Here is an 18858-nt window from a genome sequence, read left to right as displayed (position 1 = left end):
GTGAGGTATGTGTACCAGTCTTGGACTATATGCAGGAGGGGTGGAGGTCGTACATACATGGATAGGGTTGAGTTTAATAATTCAATATTCTAATGTATTCTTGGAAAATGTAATTAGCACATAAAATCATGACTTCCCAATTATTGTGGCTTAGGGCCGTGGTCGGCAAACTACGGCTCGCAAGCCACATGCGGCTCTTTGGCCCCTTGAGTGTGGCTCTTCCACAAAATACCACGGCCTGGGCAAGTCTATTTTGAAGAAGTGGCGTTAGAAGAAGTTTAAGTTTAAAAAATTTGGCTCTCAAAAGAAATTTCAATCGTTGTACTGTTGATATTTGGCTCTGTTGACTAATGAGTTTGTTGACCACTGGTTTAGGGCAACATGAAAACTAACAAAGGGATTCATTTTAAAGAAAAATATTAAGAAAACACATGTCTTAGACTGATCTGGATAAACATTAGGAAATGAACGAAGCTTAGGACATATGCACTATTAATCCATGAATCTAACGTGATGTGTCCTCATGTCGCTTTTTCAGAGACCACAAAGACTTCAGTTCTCTTAGCAGAGAGCTGTGTAGAGTGTTGTTCATTGAGCATTCTGCTCAACCTGTATCGAGTACATCCTGTGGGCACTGTGCCTGATGCAAGGATCCTGGGGTGAATGGGATGGGACTTTGGCCTTGGGTAGTTTACAGTCTACTGGAACATCAGAAGTATGAATGATGAATTATAATCCAGTGTCATATCTGCAGTAACTGAACTATATACTAGGGACCAGGTTTGGGATAACACAGAGAGGAGAGACTGGCTCTGTCTTGGGGATACCAGGAGAAGCCTCACTGAAGTCATTCTTGACTTGGCCAACAAATTGGGGATGGGCATGCTAGGTACGGGGACTAGGATATCCAGAGGCTTTTGGTAGACTCTTGGGTGTTTCTGATACGTATATATGTATGAAGAGTCTGCTGAAAGTATCTCTTTTCATAGGAATTGCCTATACATAGAAGATGATCATTTCCAGGTCTCTCCCCAGTTCCAAGTGGCAAGCTTGAGCTAATCTTTCCACATTCATGGATTAGATTCTGGGATCTTTGCCGATTCTGTGCTTACCTATCAGCTGGTTTGGGGGTTTCTATTTCTTTATTCCTGAATGAGACTCAAGCATAAGTCTGCATATCCTATAAACATTCTTTTGCAAAAAAGAAAAATGATTTTCAATGATCTTGGGCGAAAGAAAACTTTGTATCCCTAATTAAATGCCTGAGTTTGGTTTTGCATTTGCTGGGAGCCTACTGTAAAGCAAACCAACGTGGCCTTCTGTTCTGTTCCAGGCGCCAAGAGCTTGCCGGGCTGGGTTCCCACTGCGTCTGTGTAATGCATTCCTTCTGTCCCACCCCCTGTTGCAGATCTGCCGAGGTGAGGCTGACATCATCACCTTGGCTAATAAAGCCATTCCCAATGTGTTACCAGTTGAGCTGCCTAAATGGAGGGATGGAGTAGGGGTGCAGAGGGGCTTGCCAATTAGTTCAACATTTCAATATTTGCTGTCCTTAATAAAGATTCTTTAGAAATAGGAGCGATTACACATTTAAATTTGAAATATTTTGCAGGACTGATTTCTCGCTTCATTGCCATCAGCCTTGCAAGCAAATCGGGTCATCGGTTCCCTTGAGAGTCCTCCTGATTTAATTTTGCTTCCCCTCCTGATGGGCCTCATCTGGACACCTTGGGAGCTGGTGGGATGAATGGACAAAGTGGGTGCGGGCTCCGGGAAGAACTGTGTGCCACCGTGTTATTCTGGTTGAGAGCAGGAGAGTGTAGGTCTCTTCTTCCCTATCAGGGTTGGGGTTTACAGAAACCACCCCCTACATTCCCCCCTCTGTTTTGGTAGCAAAATGCTACTCATCATTGATAAAGTCTCCTCTGAAATGTCCCTTAGTTCAGGATGTTTCCGTGACCACGTAAGGTGTGGGTGAGCCCATGTCACATCCTCTGACAGCACTCTGTGCCTCTCGTCTCATCACACTTGGTAGCAGTGACTTTCAGCTCCCTTGCTGCGCTGCAGACTGTGTGAAGGCAGGGATGATAGTGTGTTAAGAGCTTCCTTTGTGCCAAGCCTGGTTCTGAATGTTTTCTGTGTATCCCATGAGGAGGTATACAGTAAAGGTTGATTTCTGGACCTGCATCCAGACTGCTCATGGGAGCTCTGAGGGTGAAGAACAGCAGAACTTAGGCTGAGATTGGACATGGTGTCATAAAGGGGCCTGGCTTTAGAGTCAGGAGCCCTCTTTACCTGGTCTCTTACTTGCTGTAAAACTCAGGGACCTTAATCTCAGTTTCCAGGCATACAACCACAGATAAACCTTGACATTGTTTTTTTTATGCAGAGGGGACCACCAAAGTTTTTCAGAACAGGAGACTGATGGGGTAAAAAATGCATTTTGTCAATAAACATTTAGCTCCGATGGTTTGGAATGGGGAGATGCTGGAGAAAAAGTGATGAAAGATAAAGACTATTCTAGAAATTAATGAGTGCCTAAGATTTTGAATGCTCTTAGAAGGGATGGAAAGGGATGAATGGATTCTAAATTATGTCAGGATGAAAGACTCTTTATTGTTGAGGAATGTGGAGTCAAGATCCCTGACGTTTCTACCATGAACTGAAGCAGGGGTATTGTGAAGGGAAGCTGGCTGAAGGAAAAGGTGAGATTTTGTTGGATCACCTTAGGGGTTGAGATGAAGGTGGCTGTTCTACAGCTGAAAATTGGAGACCCAGACTGAGAGACTAGAAGACGGATCAGCGATAGAGATACAGGATTTGGAAGTTGTACACATGAGGTGTAGTTGGAGTCACGAGTGGAGAATGTAATCTTAGGACTAAATGCATAGACTCTGGGGATTGCCCAAATGAAGGCAGGGAACAAGTACCAAATCCACAGGGCTCTAGACATGGAATAGCTCATTCAAGGTTCTCTGTCATCTTATTTTGCTGGGGTAGCCCTTTTTTCTTTCTTCTGAGGCTGTTTAACTTTATTTTTTTCTCCTACTTCTTTCATCTGCCCTCCCATTAAAAAAATTTTCTTACATTTTATTTATTTGCAGCTTTATTAACCTTTTGCACTCGGATGTCGAGTGTGACTCGACACGGTTAGCATTAGAATAAAGGAATCGAGAAAAAAGCAAGCGAGTGCAAAGGGTTAATACATGTAATTAACATATAACGTAAGTTTAACATGTACAGTGTGATGGTTTGATATACATTGAGAAATGATTACCACACTAAAGTTAGTTAACACATATATCACCTCACATAGTTACCCTATATGTGTGTGTGTTGAAAACATTTAAGATCTATTCTCTTAGCAACTTTCAAGTGTATGTACCACACAGTATTTATCCAGCTCTATTGAGATATAATTGACATATAACATTGTATAGGTTTAAGTTGTACAACGTGTTGATTTAATACATTTTTATATTACAAAATAATTATCACCTTAGGGTTAACTAACACCTCAATCACAGCATATAATTACCATTTCCTTTTTGTGGTGAGAACACTTAAAATTTACCCTCTTGGCAACAATACAGTGTTGTTAACTGTAATTACCACGCTGTGTGTTCCATCTCCCAAACTCACTCATCTTGGAACTATAGTCACCATGCTTCATGTTAGATTGCCTTCTTTTTCTCCTTTTTTTATTTCCTTTTTCTCCTTCACTTCTTTGATTCCTTTTTTTCCTGTTTCTCTTTGGCTTCCTTTCCCCTAGTCTTGTGCAAAGATGCCTGGTCACTGAGGTGTAGGCTAGGAACAGTCATGGATGCAAGGGAGAAGAGTGTAGGCAGAAAGGAAAATATGGACAACCTTGGGAAGTCCATGGTTCTGTTTTACATATTACACACAAGACTTCTTTGTCCAAGGGCAAGTTATTCCTCATAGTAGAAATAAAAGGCATTATTTGAAATGGTATTTACAGGCAAAATCATTACCTAAATGTTTATAGGCTCGGAAATTAACTTTCACTTGGATCTAGTTAAGTGAAAGTGACTGTCATAAAATTTGCCTTGTTTTGTTCTCTGATTTCTTAATTCTGGAAGACCGGGGACAACTCCCTTGTATTCGCAGCTAGTGATGTTGGAAGTTGAAATCAGAATGCCGCCTCCTTCTCCAAATGCCCTTGGGAACATGTTCCCTTAGAAACCAGACTTTAAAAAGGTATATCTAAGATTGTGTTCTTTTATTAGTACAATATTTTAAGTAATAATTTATATTTGTAGCAAACATTATTATCTCATGGGGATTTTCAGTTATATCTTAAACATTCATGAAGTGATTTAATTTTAAAAACAAATGCTGTTGGAAAATTAGTATTTTCCCACTGCAAATAAGATGATCTAATCCTATGTACACCTCTCCAAGAAAGAGGCTATCTTTTGGGGGTAGCATCTTCTTATCTTCCTATTGCCAGGAAATACCTAACATTTACTCTTCATGCAGCCAGGGTAGTCTATTTCTCCCTGGCTTAACAGTTCTTTCATCCATGCAAGCAGTAAAATCGACTGCCCCTTTTCAAAGGGCATATGCCCTCCTTCTAGCATTGCCTGCTCATTTTAATGCTTTTGAATTTATTGCCAATGAGATATTTGAAAGCACTCATCTTCAAGAGTCAAAATACTCAAAATCATTATGAGATAACATGTCAATTTAATTAGTACATTTGTGTACTTTGTGCTTGGCAGTTTGTTGCTGAAATAAGTGTGAGTTTGCATGTGTTTAGTCATGGGTAAATTATAAAACAATATAGAACAATTTACCATATGGTATTTGTCTATAATGAATTTACGGTCTGGTTGCAGGGTGAGTAATAACTTGCATAGCAAATAACCCACAGGCAAAATCCTACCTTTTCTCACTACCTATTTTGTAAATAAAGTTTTATCAGAACACAGCCACATATGTTCATTTACATGTTATCAATGATTGCTTGCACACTGCAATGACAGGTTTGAGTAGTTTTGATGGAGATTGTGTGGCCCACAAACCTGAAAATACTTACCTGATTCTTTACAGATGAAATTCCCTTAACCACAAGCTTAAAAGCACCGAAGTATGAGTCAACTGATGCCCTAAGACTTGCCAAATCTCATGAGTAGATATTTTCAGAAGGGCTACAAATTTAGATATAGTAGTCCTCCTTATTTGTGGTTTTGCTTCCCGTGGTTAACTTTGGTAAACAACGGAAATATTTAATAGTTCCAAAAATGATTAAATGGAAAATTCTAGAAATAAACAATCCCGAAGTTGTAAATTGTATGCCATTCTGAGTACTGTGATGAAATCTTGCATCATCCCATGCAGGACATGAATCATGCCTTTGTCCAGTCTCTCCACACCATATATGCTTCCTGCCCATTAGTCAACTTAGTAGCCTTTTGGGTTATCAGATGGGCTGTCATGGTTTAATAGGGCTTGTGTTCAAATAACCCTTATTTTACTTAATAATGTCCCCTAAAATGCAAGAGTGGTGATGCTGACAGTATGTATGTACTGTAAGGGGAAAATATATGGTATTCATAGGGTTTGATACTATCTGAGGCTTCTTTCATCCACTGGATAATAGGAGGACTACTCTAAAACATTATATACCTTTTTGGAGGACAAGCCAGAGAGACCAAGACTGAAATTTCTGCTCTTCTGTTTGCTGATTATATGAGTTTGGACAGGGACTTAAAGTCCTAGTTTCCTTATCAGAAAAATGGGCTTAATAGCTATCTACTTCCCTGGGTCGTAAAGGTTTAATGAAATAATACTAAGTGGTAGTTTTTCTGGGTTGGCTTCATTCTCTGGGAAAGACAGTTTCTTGTAGCTCTAGGCTTACAGGATTCTGCTAGTTGAGGTTTGAGGACACTTGTACTGTCATTTCAACTTCTGATTGGCCCACTGCAGCCGCATGCCCACCCCTTGACCAAACACTGTCCTATCAGGAACCTATGGCCTGAGGGAGAGGCATTTCTCATAAGAAAGGGATGCAACCAAAAAGTAACATGTTAAGAACATTGTTTTTACCTTTGCTTGACCTTATTATTTGACTTTACCCAACCTTTGCTGGAGACACATTTTCCCCAGGGCTAAGGACCAGAATCCATGTGGACACTTACTGTATGGCCAACTGCAATGGCGCAGACTTAAGGAGCAGAATGCAAGAGGTGCATTAGCCACAGCTGCTGCTTATTGGGCTCCTATGATTTGTTTGGAATTCTGTGGAAGACACAGTCTCTGTAATTCTTAACCTTCCGTCTACCTTGAAAAACAGTAGGGATGGTTTTCACATAGCTAACATACCCCTTTGTACACACCCATGGTTATGGCTGTGGACAATTTCTCTTCCACCAAGAAAATATATGGGAATGCAAGTGAGGATGACTTTATTACAGATGACCTTGTTTCTTCTTTGGAGGGGTTGGAAGGGCTGCCCAATCGTAAAGCACTAGCCAACTTTAGTACTTCATTATAATTTTAAAAATTAATGATATACCTCATAATTGATCACAATACACTGGGGACCTGTGTCATATAGTTGAGAACCATTACCCTAGAAGAACTTGCAGTCACCTTAGGGTGATTGAAGAGGCCTATAAAATGAGTCTTGATACAAGGAGATGGGTTGAATGCCTAATAAATGGAACAGCATCTAAAACAGCTAAGAGTATAAAAATCCCACAGATAAAGGATTCCTGTATTTATGCATCTGTATAAGTTATAGGTCTCTGGTTAAAAACAAACAAACAAACAAACAAACAGAAACCCCTGCCATTAGCTTAACCAAAAAAGAAGAATTTATTATAATACAATATATCTTCTAGTCTCTAATTATCTAAAATGATGTCTGGCACATCTTAGGTGCTCAGTAAATATTTGTTTACAAATGAATGATCCCAACCATAAAGTCATTAGAAACCCAGATAGTAATCTGTCTGCAACTCTTATCTCTTCTTCTCTGTTTGTAATATTTCATACCTCTCCTCTTCCCTGAAGCTAGTACCTCTACTTCCCAGTCTATGTGACAGCACATGGCCATCCCATAGCTCCAGAGTTGATGTCATCTGGTTTCAGTCATTTGATGAGGCTGACTTCATTCTTTGCTTCCAACTCTTAACTGCTAGTGGAGAGAGAATCTATCTGATTGGCCCAGTGTGCGTTAGGAGTCCACCCCTGCTCAATCACCTGTGACAGCATGGTGGCCAGCAGCATAATCCCCAGGATCCCGTGGCTTTGGGTTGGGCAGTATGGGGAGCATTTCCAGACACAAAGAAATCCATTAGCAACTGGGAATGGGCTCCATTAGATTGATGAAACAGAAAATATTAAAGCCAACTCTCTGTGTATTTTGCTGCAGGACAGGATTCGCTTGGGATTGGTGGCTATACCTCGAGTCGGAATAGTTTGGCTTCCTGGTCTTGGATAGAATGTCAACCTACTCTTCTTCCATGGTTACTATCACTTATGTTCACATCAGCCAAGAGAGCATAGGATGGTCTTTTGAGAAAGTGTCAATGTGAGCAGTCCTCATTTTTCAATTGAATTTTTGGGGTGACATTGGTTCAGAAAACCATACAGGTTTTAAGTATACAACACAACAAAACATCATCTGCATACTGCATTGTGCACTCATTGCCCCAAGCAGTCTCTTTTTGTCCCCAGTTATCCACCTTTTGCCCACCTCCACCTACCCCAACCTCCTTTCTCTGGCTATCATCACACTGTGGTCTGGGTCCATGTGCTATGTATGTATGTTTTTTGGCTAATCCCATCACCTTATTTCATCCAGCCCCCAATGCCCCTCCCCTCTGACAGCTGTCAATCTGTTCCATGTATTCATGCGGCACCCTCATTTTCATGATAGCTAGTTGGTGCTGAATAATAATGAGATTCTATTCCTGGACTTCGTGATTTCATCTCTGAGCAAATGCAAAGCAGATCTTGGCAGGTGTCTCTAAACATGATCAGCAATGCCAAGGCACCTCTCGCTGCTAAAGCAGCACAGCAGACGTGAGCGACATTTTTAGGCTTGTTTGTGCTGAGTGTTAAGTAATAAGGTCTTAATGTGGAAAGTATCATGAATAGCTCTTGGGCGATGTTTGGCCCTTTCTACTTGGTTTGGTAGAAAGGGCCAAACAGGTAACATTCCAGGTAAGTCACTTGCTACTACCTCTGAAATATCAAGCAAGTTTCTTAACATTTCTGAGTTTTATTTTTGTCATTAGCAAAATTGAAATTGTGACTTTTCAGGAGAAAGAAAGAAAACAGAAATAGATACTTCTCTTTGTACCATACATAAGTATAAGTTCCAGATGGGTTAAAGCGCTAGTGTGAAAAAACAAAGTTTCAAAGGTTTCAGAAGGCAATATAGGGGGGAAAAGCTTTCTTAAGCATCCTAAAATTAAGTGTTTCTAAATACAAAGCCATTGTGAACACAGTTAAACATAGTTGGCAGCAAGGGAGAAAATATTTGGGACATATATAGTAGACCTTGAGTTAATATCTATAACAGACTTAGTAAAACTCATATCCACAGAAAATTAGTAAGACAAGTAGATAAATGGGCTAAAGTAATAAATAGACAATTCAGAGAAGAAAATTTTACATCACAATAAATGTATAGAAAGACTCAGCCCCATTAATAAAAAAGATTCATTTTTCAAAGAATGGCATTTGGCAAAAATGAAAAAGCAAGTTATGTGGGACAAGGAGAACTTTCATATAGTATTAATAGGAGGCATTTTTAAATAAAGCTCCTGTTTAAGTTATATTGGCAGTAATTCCAAGATGCAAAATGTATATACCCTTTAACCCAGCAATTCAACTTCTAAGAATCCATCAAGAATTCTTCAATTGTGCACAATAATATATATAAAAGGATTTTTGTTTCAGAATATTTTGTTGTAGAGAAAAAATTAGCAACAACCTTTATTAAGAGGAGAGTAGTTAAATGATGGTGCATCCATTAGAGTGAAAAACTGGAAACAAATGTCCATCAAAAAGGGCTAGCTGGTCAGTCATGGTATATTCATTCTGTGGAATGTTTTGCAGATATTTAAATGAATGAGGTAGGCCCACAAATAATATTATGGAATCATGAATAATAGAATTATTAAGTATAATATGATCCAATTTATGTGAAACATACTTATATATATGTACATAAATATACATGTATGGGAAAGGGACAGGAAGCATCACACTACATTAGACAGTAGTAGCCTTTGTAGAATGTCTAAATGTGTGGGTGAAGGATGGTAATCACACTTTTCTATATTATTGCATTATTTAACTATTTAGTTAAAGGTCTTAATTTTTCTTCTGAAACATAAAGTAATAAATTATTTTTAAAACAGTGATGATGTAAGGATAAAGAAATAAATGCAAAACACTTAGGACAATATTTGGCAGGTAATAGGTCCTTGATACATATTAGTGTTTTCTTTTAATCCTTCGCTAGAATAGATGAGAATGGTATGAATTAAAAAAATATTCCAGTTAGTGCCTACAATATATCCTGGGGAGAGCTTATCTCTAAGGACCTTCCATTCTGCTTGTGAACATATGACAGATTCACAGATATTTCCAACAGTGATTTGGATGGGCTCATGCACTCCAGTAATGTTTATGCCCATTACCTATGCGCTGCCACACACTTCTGCCATGACTACATTACTTCATGTTGGACATGTACAGTTAAGTTGTTGATGCTCCTTAGTTAGCTACATTTCTGATCGTTTTTAATTCCTCTCATCCCAAGGAAAACAAATCCATCCTTTCATGCACATCCTTTCTTCCTTTCTGCATAGCTATCTGTTAAAGCATGTCTTATTTATCTGGGTCTTTATGGCTAGATTCGAGAGTTCAAAGGAGTCAAAGACAATGCATGTTTGTTCATGGGTTAGACACTTAAGCCAGGCCCAGGACTATGAAGTGAATGGTTGATGATAGCGTAGTATGAACATTCACATGTTGAAGGTGTACAGAAGTATAGGAGTACTTCAGAAGAACATGAAACTCAGAACGGTGCTAATAGGTTTGGGGGAAGGGACTAGAGGTGAGAAGGTGGATGAAGTAAGATAACAGCATTGCTATAGTAAAGAAGACAGCAAATGAATAGCAGACTGTACGTCACAAGGCCAGTGTGAAATGAATGAAAAGTTGAGAGAGATGATGCTAGAGAGAAGGCAGGAGCCAGATGAAAATGACTTTGTAAACTCTACCTTGGAATTTGCCTGGGAAAATGGTGATATAGAATCAGGTCTCTGCCACCTTCCTTCCTAATTCCAGCCTAATTGTTCTCCATCTCTCCTGAGTGGACTGGGTTTGGATTAGGCAGGAGCACCTGGGAATTTTCTGGAATCCAGAACCAAAGGGCCACACCAGGAGTCAAGTCAAGTGTGGGGTGCAGTGGCAGAGAGCCCCCGGGGACTATCTGGAGCAAGCTTGGTCTGCAGAGTGCTGTGGACCTCGGGATTAAGGGTCCAAAGTGGCTCTGAGAAGACCCCGGCCCTCAAAGAGCTATGACAAGGAATGAGACTACCTAGGCTGAGTCTTTTATTTCCATGCAAGCAGGAGAATATCAACTTTATCAGCTGAGGGATCCAAGATGGAAACAGTTCCTTGCCATGGTATATTAGTCCTGGTAGGCTTGGGTTAATCTGTGGAAACAAAAATTCCCCAAATCTCAGTGGCAGAAATACAGGAAGCCTTTCTTTCTTTTTCATATTACATGTCAATCACCCATGATCTGAGGTTTCTGCATGAGGGACCCAGGCTGATTGAGGCTCTGTCATCTGGAAACTCAATAGTCACTGTAGCAGGAAGGAGGGAAAATGAGTATTTGCACGCTGACCTTTAAATGTTTTCACCCAAAAGTGATGCATGCCATTTTTTCTCATATTCATTGGACAGAACAGTTCACATGGGTACATGTAGCTTTGGAAGTTGGGAGGAGTAGAATTCTTTCTATGCCAGAGTTATAAAGGTGAACAGTGGAAATGTCTACCACATCTGGGACTGGCAACTGCCAACCTGGCCATTGCTGGTTCGTAGGTGCATTGTGCCTTCTGCCTCTTAGCAGATTATTGCTTAAAGGGCCTCAGCTGCTGGACCTGATCTAAGGATGAACAGAGTCCTGAATGGGCAAAGGAAAATAACCTAAAAGGAGTCCCAGAAACCAGAGAGAGGAAAGATAGGCAAAACACCCAGAATAGATAGCAACTCGGCCAAGGGTTGGCAAATGACAGCCCATGGACCAAACCCAGACCAACCACTTGCTACTGAATGGCTTTCAAGGTAAGAATCATCTTACAGTTTTAAATGGTGGCAAAAATATTGAAAGAAAAATATCACATCAAATGCTTTACAATGTGTCATGCCTTCCTCTAAATCTTTGCATTGATCTCCTCCATGAATCTTTGCAACTCTGTTGTACAGATGTGCTAAGAGTCCTTTTGTAGAGGAGGCGCCTGGAGTTTCTAGATGGGTTAAGTAGTTAGAGCTAATGGGTCATTCAACTGGCATTTGACCCAGAAAAATCTTACCTCAGACCCTATACTCTTAATCTGCCTCCCTCAGTGAAAAGTTCAGTACAGTATTTAAGGAACAAAAGAAAAGAAGATGCAGGTAATGCATTCTGCTGAGTACCCAAGAGAGAACATCACTGTATTTCAGAGAAGTAAAGAAAGGCTTTCTGAGAGGAGGGGCTACATTTCTACCATGATGATAGAGCTTTGAACTAACTTTGAACCTCAATCAAGCAAAATTTACCCATAAAAAATTCACTCTTCTCATTAGTAGACCTTAGGCTTGTATTATAAAAACTATACTTGCCTAGCTGGTATGGCTCAGTGGTTGAGTGTCAACGCTATGAACCAGGAGGTCACGGTTTGATTCCCGATCAGGGTACATACCCAGATTGCAGGCTCAGTCCTCAGTGTGGGGAATGCAGGAGGCAGCCAATCAATGATTCTCTCTCATCATTGATGTTTCTATCTCTCTCTCCCTCTCCCTTCCTTTCTGAAATCAATAAAAAAAAAATTTTAAAAAACTATACTCAATTCTTGCTATTATATATTTTTAATTTAGCCAACAAAGAATTTGTGAGGATTGATTTTTCTCTCCTGCTATACATGTAACTACATAATATCCTCAGTCTTGCCTCTTGGCCCACAAAGCCTGACCTGTTTACCATCTGGTCCTTCACAGAAACAGTTGCTGACCCTGACTTAGTGCTGTGGAAGTTCAGGAGGAGATCACCAGTAACATTAATGAAAACAGTAACATAAACATGGAGGAGGTTCAGTAACAACACCAAAAAGCCTTTGTATTAATAAAAAAAATGAGTTTTTTTCTTAAATTTTTAATATGAAATATTCACACATACACAAAATAGTTTTTTTAAATGATAAAGTGGACTCCCAGTTACCTAATATTTAGTTTCAACAAATATGTAGTTTTATGTATTGGTCCAACTATTCTCCCCACCACACACACACACACAATGTTGGGGTGTTGTAAAGTAAGCAGGCATACTATAATTTCATTGAAAAATATACTAGTGTGTAACTATAATAGATGGGAACTTCTGTTTTTAAAAAAAGTGTCGCCACAATACCGTTATTATACCTAACACAAGAACAACTGTAAGTCCACATTCAGGTTTTCCTAATTCTCTCAAGAAAGACAGAACTTCGACATCAACCAGGTTACAAATGGAGGAGGCAGTGAAGGGTAACTTGACTAAGCCAAGAAAAGGAGGGAAAAGAGAACATCCAAGTAAAATAGTGGGAGATACAAAGAATAGAATTGTGTATAAGTTGCTTATTATTATGAACATGACAAATTCCCTTCCAATTTTATACAGATTCAGTTAAAACTCAGCAACATCGAAGCATTTTTAAATCAAAGAGATGAAAAATGGTTTAAATTACAATAATGTGCATGTAGCTACCAAGAAAAAATAGAGATTATAATTTTAACAGCAAACATGGGTCTTTAAGGTGAAAAGCACTGAACAGGATAAATAAGGACATTACTTAATTATAATAGGTACAAGATAAAATAAGATACATCCGTTATAAGGATAAATGCACAAATGAGACTGAAAAAATACAAACAAAATTTATTAAAACTTGATATTAATAAAATTTTAGTGTGTGATCTTGCTACACATCTTTCAGAATTACCAAGTGTCAGACAAACTATGTATTTTAATAAACAAAATTGAATATATTTAACTTTCAGTTCTATAAAGGGGAAAAGTATATGTATTTTTGCATATCTGTGGAATAATTCCAAATATGTTCTTGGGCCTAAATTTTAATAAGCCATTTTCTTAAATCATAATCTAATAGTTAAAAATAATTCTAAAAAGGAAATCAGTGCAAAATGATGACCATAAGGCTCTGAATTACGTGTTACTAAAATTCTTCTAAATTACCCTTGGATAAGAATAGAAGTCAAAACTTGAATTATAAACCACCTAAAAAGCAATTAAAATTTTTTTCTACCAAAATCTATGGGACATATTAAAAGCTGAACTTAAGAGAACTCTATTGCCTTAAACATCAATATTTTAAAAGTATAATAAAGGGACATGAAATGAATCTTAAAAATTTAGAAAAAGAACATAAAAATAATACATGTAGGAAAAGAGAAGTATTAAAGATAAGGGCTGAAATTGTTCATTTAGAAATTGATGACTTGTAGAAAAGCTAAATGTGTCCAAAATCTGGTTCTTTGAAAAGACCAATAAAATTGATAACTTCTTTTTTATTGTAGTTTAGAGAGACACCAAAAAATATACATAATTAGGAGCAAGGAATGTGATAAAACCACAGATAGAGAATGGTAAAACATTCACCCTTGTGACAATAAATTTGAAAGCCCAAACAAAATAATTTGGATGCAAATTATGCCATCTCTGGTGCTGGCCAAGACCCAGAAGCCCACCAAGCCCATTTCTTCCACTGATGACAACTATAAGTCCTGGACAGAATACCCAAAGCAAGGACCTGAGGCCTCTGAAAAGGAAACTATACAGACAGTATAGTTAAAGTCTTTGTAAAGTCTTTGGAGAGAAGTCAGAACTTGACAAACTAGTGCAGTAGTGAGGCTCCTGGTGTTTTCCTCCTTCAGCCCTGGCTGGCTCTGAGGGCAGCCCCATTCACTGAACTGTGCCAGTGTCCATGGCCAGGAAGGAGGCCTCCTGCAAACTGGAGAGTGTAGGAGGAATCTCCCTTTTTCCTTCATTTTGTTTTGTTTTCCTCTCAGCCTCATCCCCAGGGTGGCCTCAGCAGAGGTTCAGGCATCTAAAATCTTGAGAGAAAATGCCCTGTAGCCAGAAGAATCGAGAAAAGGGATTACTGTGGTCCAATGAGTAATGGGGGCGAAGGGTAAAGCCCATTATTTTTCTCTTGTCTCTCACCACTTGGCCTGAGGGCAGCCCCAGTTGCACAGAAGTGTGGACCAGACCTTGGGGTGTCTAAAACTATAGAGCCCCACCTTTTTGGCCAAAGGAAAGGGAAAAGCAGGCCCCCGTCGTGGTCCATACAAGACTCTGTCATTGGCCAAAACTTATAGAGCTGTATGCCAAAAAGAATGACTCTTACTTTATATAAATTAAGTTTAAACTTACATATTTTCTTCAGGAAGAAGAAAATTTGTATATAAGATATAGATGATACTAGAAACATAGTTAAAGGTCTGCCATTTCAGAAATCACAAGAATCAGACCGTTATACAGCTAAGATCTCTACCGATCAGCAAGCAATTAATCTTAGTGTTACTGCACTATTCCAGACTATAAAGGAAGACAGTATAACAATTATAGCAAAAATGATAAAAATAGTATAAAGAACAGAAACCACAGACCGACATCATATGGCTATAACTATCAAATAATATAATTGTGTCAGTGAATAATATGCTGTGACTAAGTAGGCTTTTTCCAGAAATGGAAAAATATTCACTGTCAGGAAATCTATCCATGTAATTCATTTCTATAACAAAATAAAGGAAAATAATGATATTGTATTAAAATGCTCCTAAAGGCATTTCCTAAATTCCAGCAGGTATTCCTAATTAAAGAAACAAGTTAAAGGTTAAGTAGGAATAGGTGGTAATTTCAGAATATAATAAAGGCTTTCCCCCAAAAAACAGTGGCTAATATTGTCTTAAATGGCAAAACACTGAAATCATTTCAGTTAAACTGAACCAGACAAGGAGGGATACTATCACCATTATTATTCAGCATTGTTTTGGAGATTCTAATATTGTAAGGAAAGAAAATATAAAAATTGGTATCAGTAGTAGAAAAAAATTCAATTATATCATCTTTTGCTTATTAAATTGTATACCTAGAACATGCATGATTGAAGGACTATAAAACACTAGAATTAACAAAGACTTTCATCCGCAGTAAATATGGAAAAATCAAGTGTCTCTCTACTTTAGCAAAAATTATCGAGAAATGGAAATGAGGAAACATTTTGCATTCACAGTTGGTGTCTGTAGTTTACTTATGTGCCGCGGGGGAACCAGTGCAGGATAAGATGCCTGGGAGAAATAGGATCAGGTTTGCGTTTTGAAAAGAATGCTTCAGCGACTCTGAAGAGACTAGTTTGAAGCAAGGAGACCAATTATAAGGCTCCTGCAAAGATCCAGGCAGAGATGATGAGGCCTCAAGCAAAAATGGCCGTGGGAAAGAAGAGAACGGGAAGGTGCTGAGATAGCAAGTATGGAGAACCCAGAAGGAATTGCCATCAACTGGATTGGAAGGAAGGGAGAGAGAAGAGATACAGAAGACTCCCTAGATTCCGGCCAGGAGCCTGGGGTCTGTTGTTGGGTAGGAATGCCGGAGGATGGGCAGGCTTCATGTGCCATGCCTGTGGGATACAGAAGTATTCAGCAGGCAGTGATTGTATGAGTCAGAGCTGAGAGTGAAGGATGCCTGATATGTCCAGTGCAATTACTGGACCAGCATGCCTTCCCAAGGAAACTGACTCTCCTTCTAGCCCTTCAGATAGGATACATCAACTTTCTCCACTTTGCTCCAGACCTCACGAGGCTGCCCTGTATGGACTGTAGCCAGACACTCCTGCTCTCTGGTTTCTGATTGCCTTTGGTCTTGGATTGAATGCTCAAGCTTCTGCCAGGCTGTCATCTCTGGCAGCTATAGCAACTGCACAACCTTCTGGCAACTTCTTCCTCACCTGCCCCTTTCAGCCTAGAGGTCTGAACAGCTCTCTGTGGGTATTCTACTCTACTTTATCCCAGCCTCCACCTTTATAAGTGGTCCCTTCATTAAACTCCTCCCAATCTCCCCCATTTGGTGTACTGTTTTCTGTTTGCTACACCTGGCCAGTGAATTGGCAGCATCAAAATCCCTTGAGGTGTCTATTAAAATATGGCTCTTAGGGCTTCATCCCAAAGTTAGCAAAACAATTTCTAGGGGTGAAACCCTAGACTCTGCAATTTCTCAAGCATCTCAAGTGATTCTGATCTGTAGCCAGATTGGGGAACCTTCCCTGGTCTTCTTGGCAGCCCTTCTGAGGCAAGATGACATCATGAGCCAGATGGTTGAGGTTAAACAGCTCAGTCCCAGGCTCTGCCACTGTCATCGTGTGACCTTGGCCATAATTATTTTACTCGTCTGAGCTTTGGGTTCCACAAACGTAAAGGGACTTCATAATTCCTACCTTATGTTGTTTTTCAGATGCTTAAGTGAGATATTCCATGTAAAGCAGCAGGATTTTAATATGCTTTCAGTAAGTGTTATTTATGATCTGTTGATCGTATCCATTTAATCTCTATAAACTTACTCAGATTTTGCCAACTCTAGGTCAAATAAGACTGGGTCCCTGTATTCCGTTTTTGTGAAGGACATAGCAAAGTAAAATAATTATAATGAAATGCAATTAGATGCTCCAATATTTACAAACTTGTCATTTAGGAAGTTTCACTGATGCCAACAAAGCTGTGGCCCAGAGCAGATGTTTGTCAACTCTGTTCTCTAGGAGACAGGGTTATGGATTTATGCACCTGACTTCATCCGTGGAGCTGTTTTCTGTTGAACTACTTTGGGAGTAAAGAAGAGGTTGGGAGAAGCAGGCAGGTTTCAGAGACATTTATGAAACATCACAGGCATTTCAAGCTGTCCATCCAGTGGACAGGGAGACAGGACAAGTGTTCCCGTGACAGGGAACGGCATATGGAGTGTATGGATGTGAGCATGTGGGATCATTGGGAAAGGCACAGCTTAGTATGATGGGGACACAATGTGAGAGGCCACTGATGAACTATGCGGCTGTTCTTTCATTCAACTAATAGTTATAAAACTTCTACTATAGATCAGGCACTGGCCTGGGGGCTGGTAACACAGACACGTGTCAAAAAATCATTGTCTGTCCTGATGGAGCCTACATTCTAGTAAGAGTTTTAACTGGTGAACAAACAAGTAAATGCATAATGTGAAGTGGTGACTATTGTCATAGAAAAAGTATTATAAAGTAAGGTAAAGGGAGAAAGTGGTGTGGGGTAGGATGGGCAGAAGGGGTATGGTATAGGGTGGCCAGGGAAGGGGGACAGTATAGGGTGGCCAGGGAAGGCCTCTCTAGTAAGAGGGAATACAGGAGCTAGCCACATGGATGTCTGGCAAAAGCCTTCCAACACACAATACAAAGACCTTGACACAGCGTGTATGTGACGTGCTGGAGAAACAGCAAGCACCCGTGTGGCCTGCACAGAAAGAAATGAGAAGAGGGATAAGAGACAAGATCAGAGAACCGGGTGGTGGTTGTGGCCCATGTAAAGCCTGGGAGGCGATTGTGAGCATTTTGCTTTGACTCTGAGGGCGTTTGTAAAGCGAGCTTGGGTTTTGATATCATCAGACATCGGTTACTGACTGCTGTGTTGAGCATAGACTATAGGGGAGCAAGAGGAAAGAGGGCCATACCACTTAGGGAGCTACTGTCTTCATCCAGGGGGCAGAGAGAGGAGGGGCAGTGTGGGAGCCGTGGTGATGGCGATGGCAAGGATGGGTCAGATATGTGATGTGTTTTGAAGATAGAGCCAAAGCCTTTTGAAGATGGATCACATGTAGGTGTGTGCACGAGAGATAAGAAGCAGTTAAGATTGACTCACGGTTTGTGGCGTGAGCAATTGGAAGGTCACGGTAGTTATTAACTGAATCGGAGAACTACAGGAAGAAACGGTTTATGGTGAGAGAATGGGGATTGGGGATTCTCTGTGAGACGTTTCCAGTGGGAGGTGTTGAGCAGGCAGCTCGGTAGATGAAGTCCCGGGGAGAAGTCCAGGCTGTGGGTATACATTTGGGAGGCATTCGTGTATGAATGATATTTAAAGCCTCGAGACTGGGTGAGTTCCCTTAGGGAAGATATGCAGGGATTGAAGTGGGGCATCTGGTAATGAGAAATTGGGGAGACTAGAAAGAAGCAGAAAAGAGTTAGAGAGGGAGCAACCGGTGCGGTGGGAAGGGAAGGAGGTGGATGCTAAAACAAAGTGTTTCTGCAGGAGGGATGGGAGGAGCCAATGTCCCTGAGGTGAGGGTGGTGACTGAGAACGGACCAGACGGTGTGGCAATGTGGAGTCCGTCACTGGTGACCCTGAAGAGCTGTCTCAGGGGCGTGGCGGGGAGGAGCCTGATAGGAGTGAGTTCAGGAGAGGGTGAACCCTGGGGATTTGAAGAACAAGAGCAAGGGCAGCCCTTTGGAGGCTTTTTACTCTAAAGGAGGGAAAGAGAAATGGAATGGGAGCTTGAGGAGGATGTGGGGACGTGGAGTGAAGGTATAA

The 18858-nt window shown here is 40.1% G+C and overlaps 1 protein-coding gene across 5 annotated transcripts in view; it reads left to right on the top strand.

The window, feature by feature from the left end:
• Positions 1–18858, top strand: part of SAMD12 (sterile alpha motif domain containing 12) — a 337765-nt gene that overhangs the window by 61921 nt on the left and 256986 nt on the right. For 4 of the 5 annotated variants that reach the window (XR_013814923.1, XM_079796045.1, XM_079796046.1 and 1 more), the window contains exon 3: positions 1334–1418. The exons of the other annotated variant lie outside the window; for it this stretch is intronic. Coding sequence is in view for 3 of the 4 variants with exons in the window: in XM_079796045.1 (XP_079652171.1) it covers positions 1334–1418 (85 nt within the window). In the remaining variant the exon portion in view is untranslated. The remainder of the gene's footprint in view (positions 1–1333; positions 1419–18858) is intronic. 5 annotated transcript variants of the gene reach the window in all.

The sequence above is a fragment of the Cnephaeus nilssonii genome (assembly GCF_951640355.1).
Source record: "Cnephaeus nilssonii genome assembly, chromosome: 18".
Taxonomy (NCBI): domain Eukaryota; kingdom Metazoa; phylum Chordata; class Mammalia; order Chiroptera; family Vespertilionidae; genus Cnephaeus; species Cnephaeus nilssonii.
Note: the sequence above shows the minus strand (reverse complement) of the source record. Positions and strands in the feature narration are given on the sequence as shown.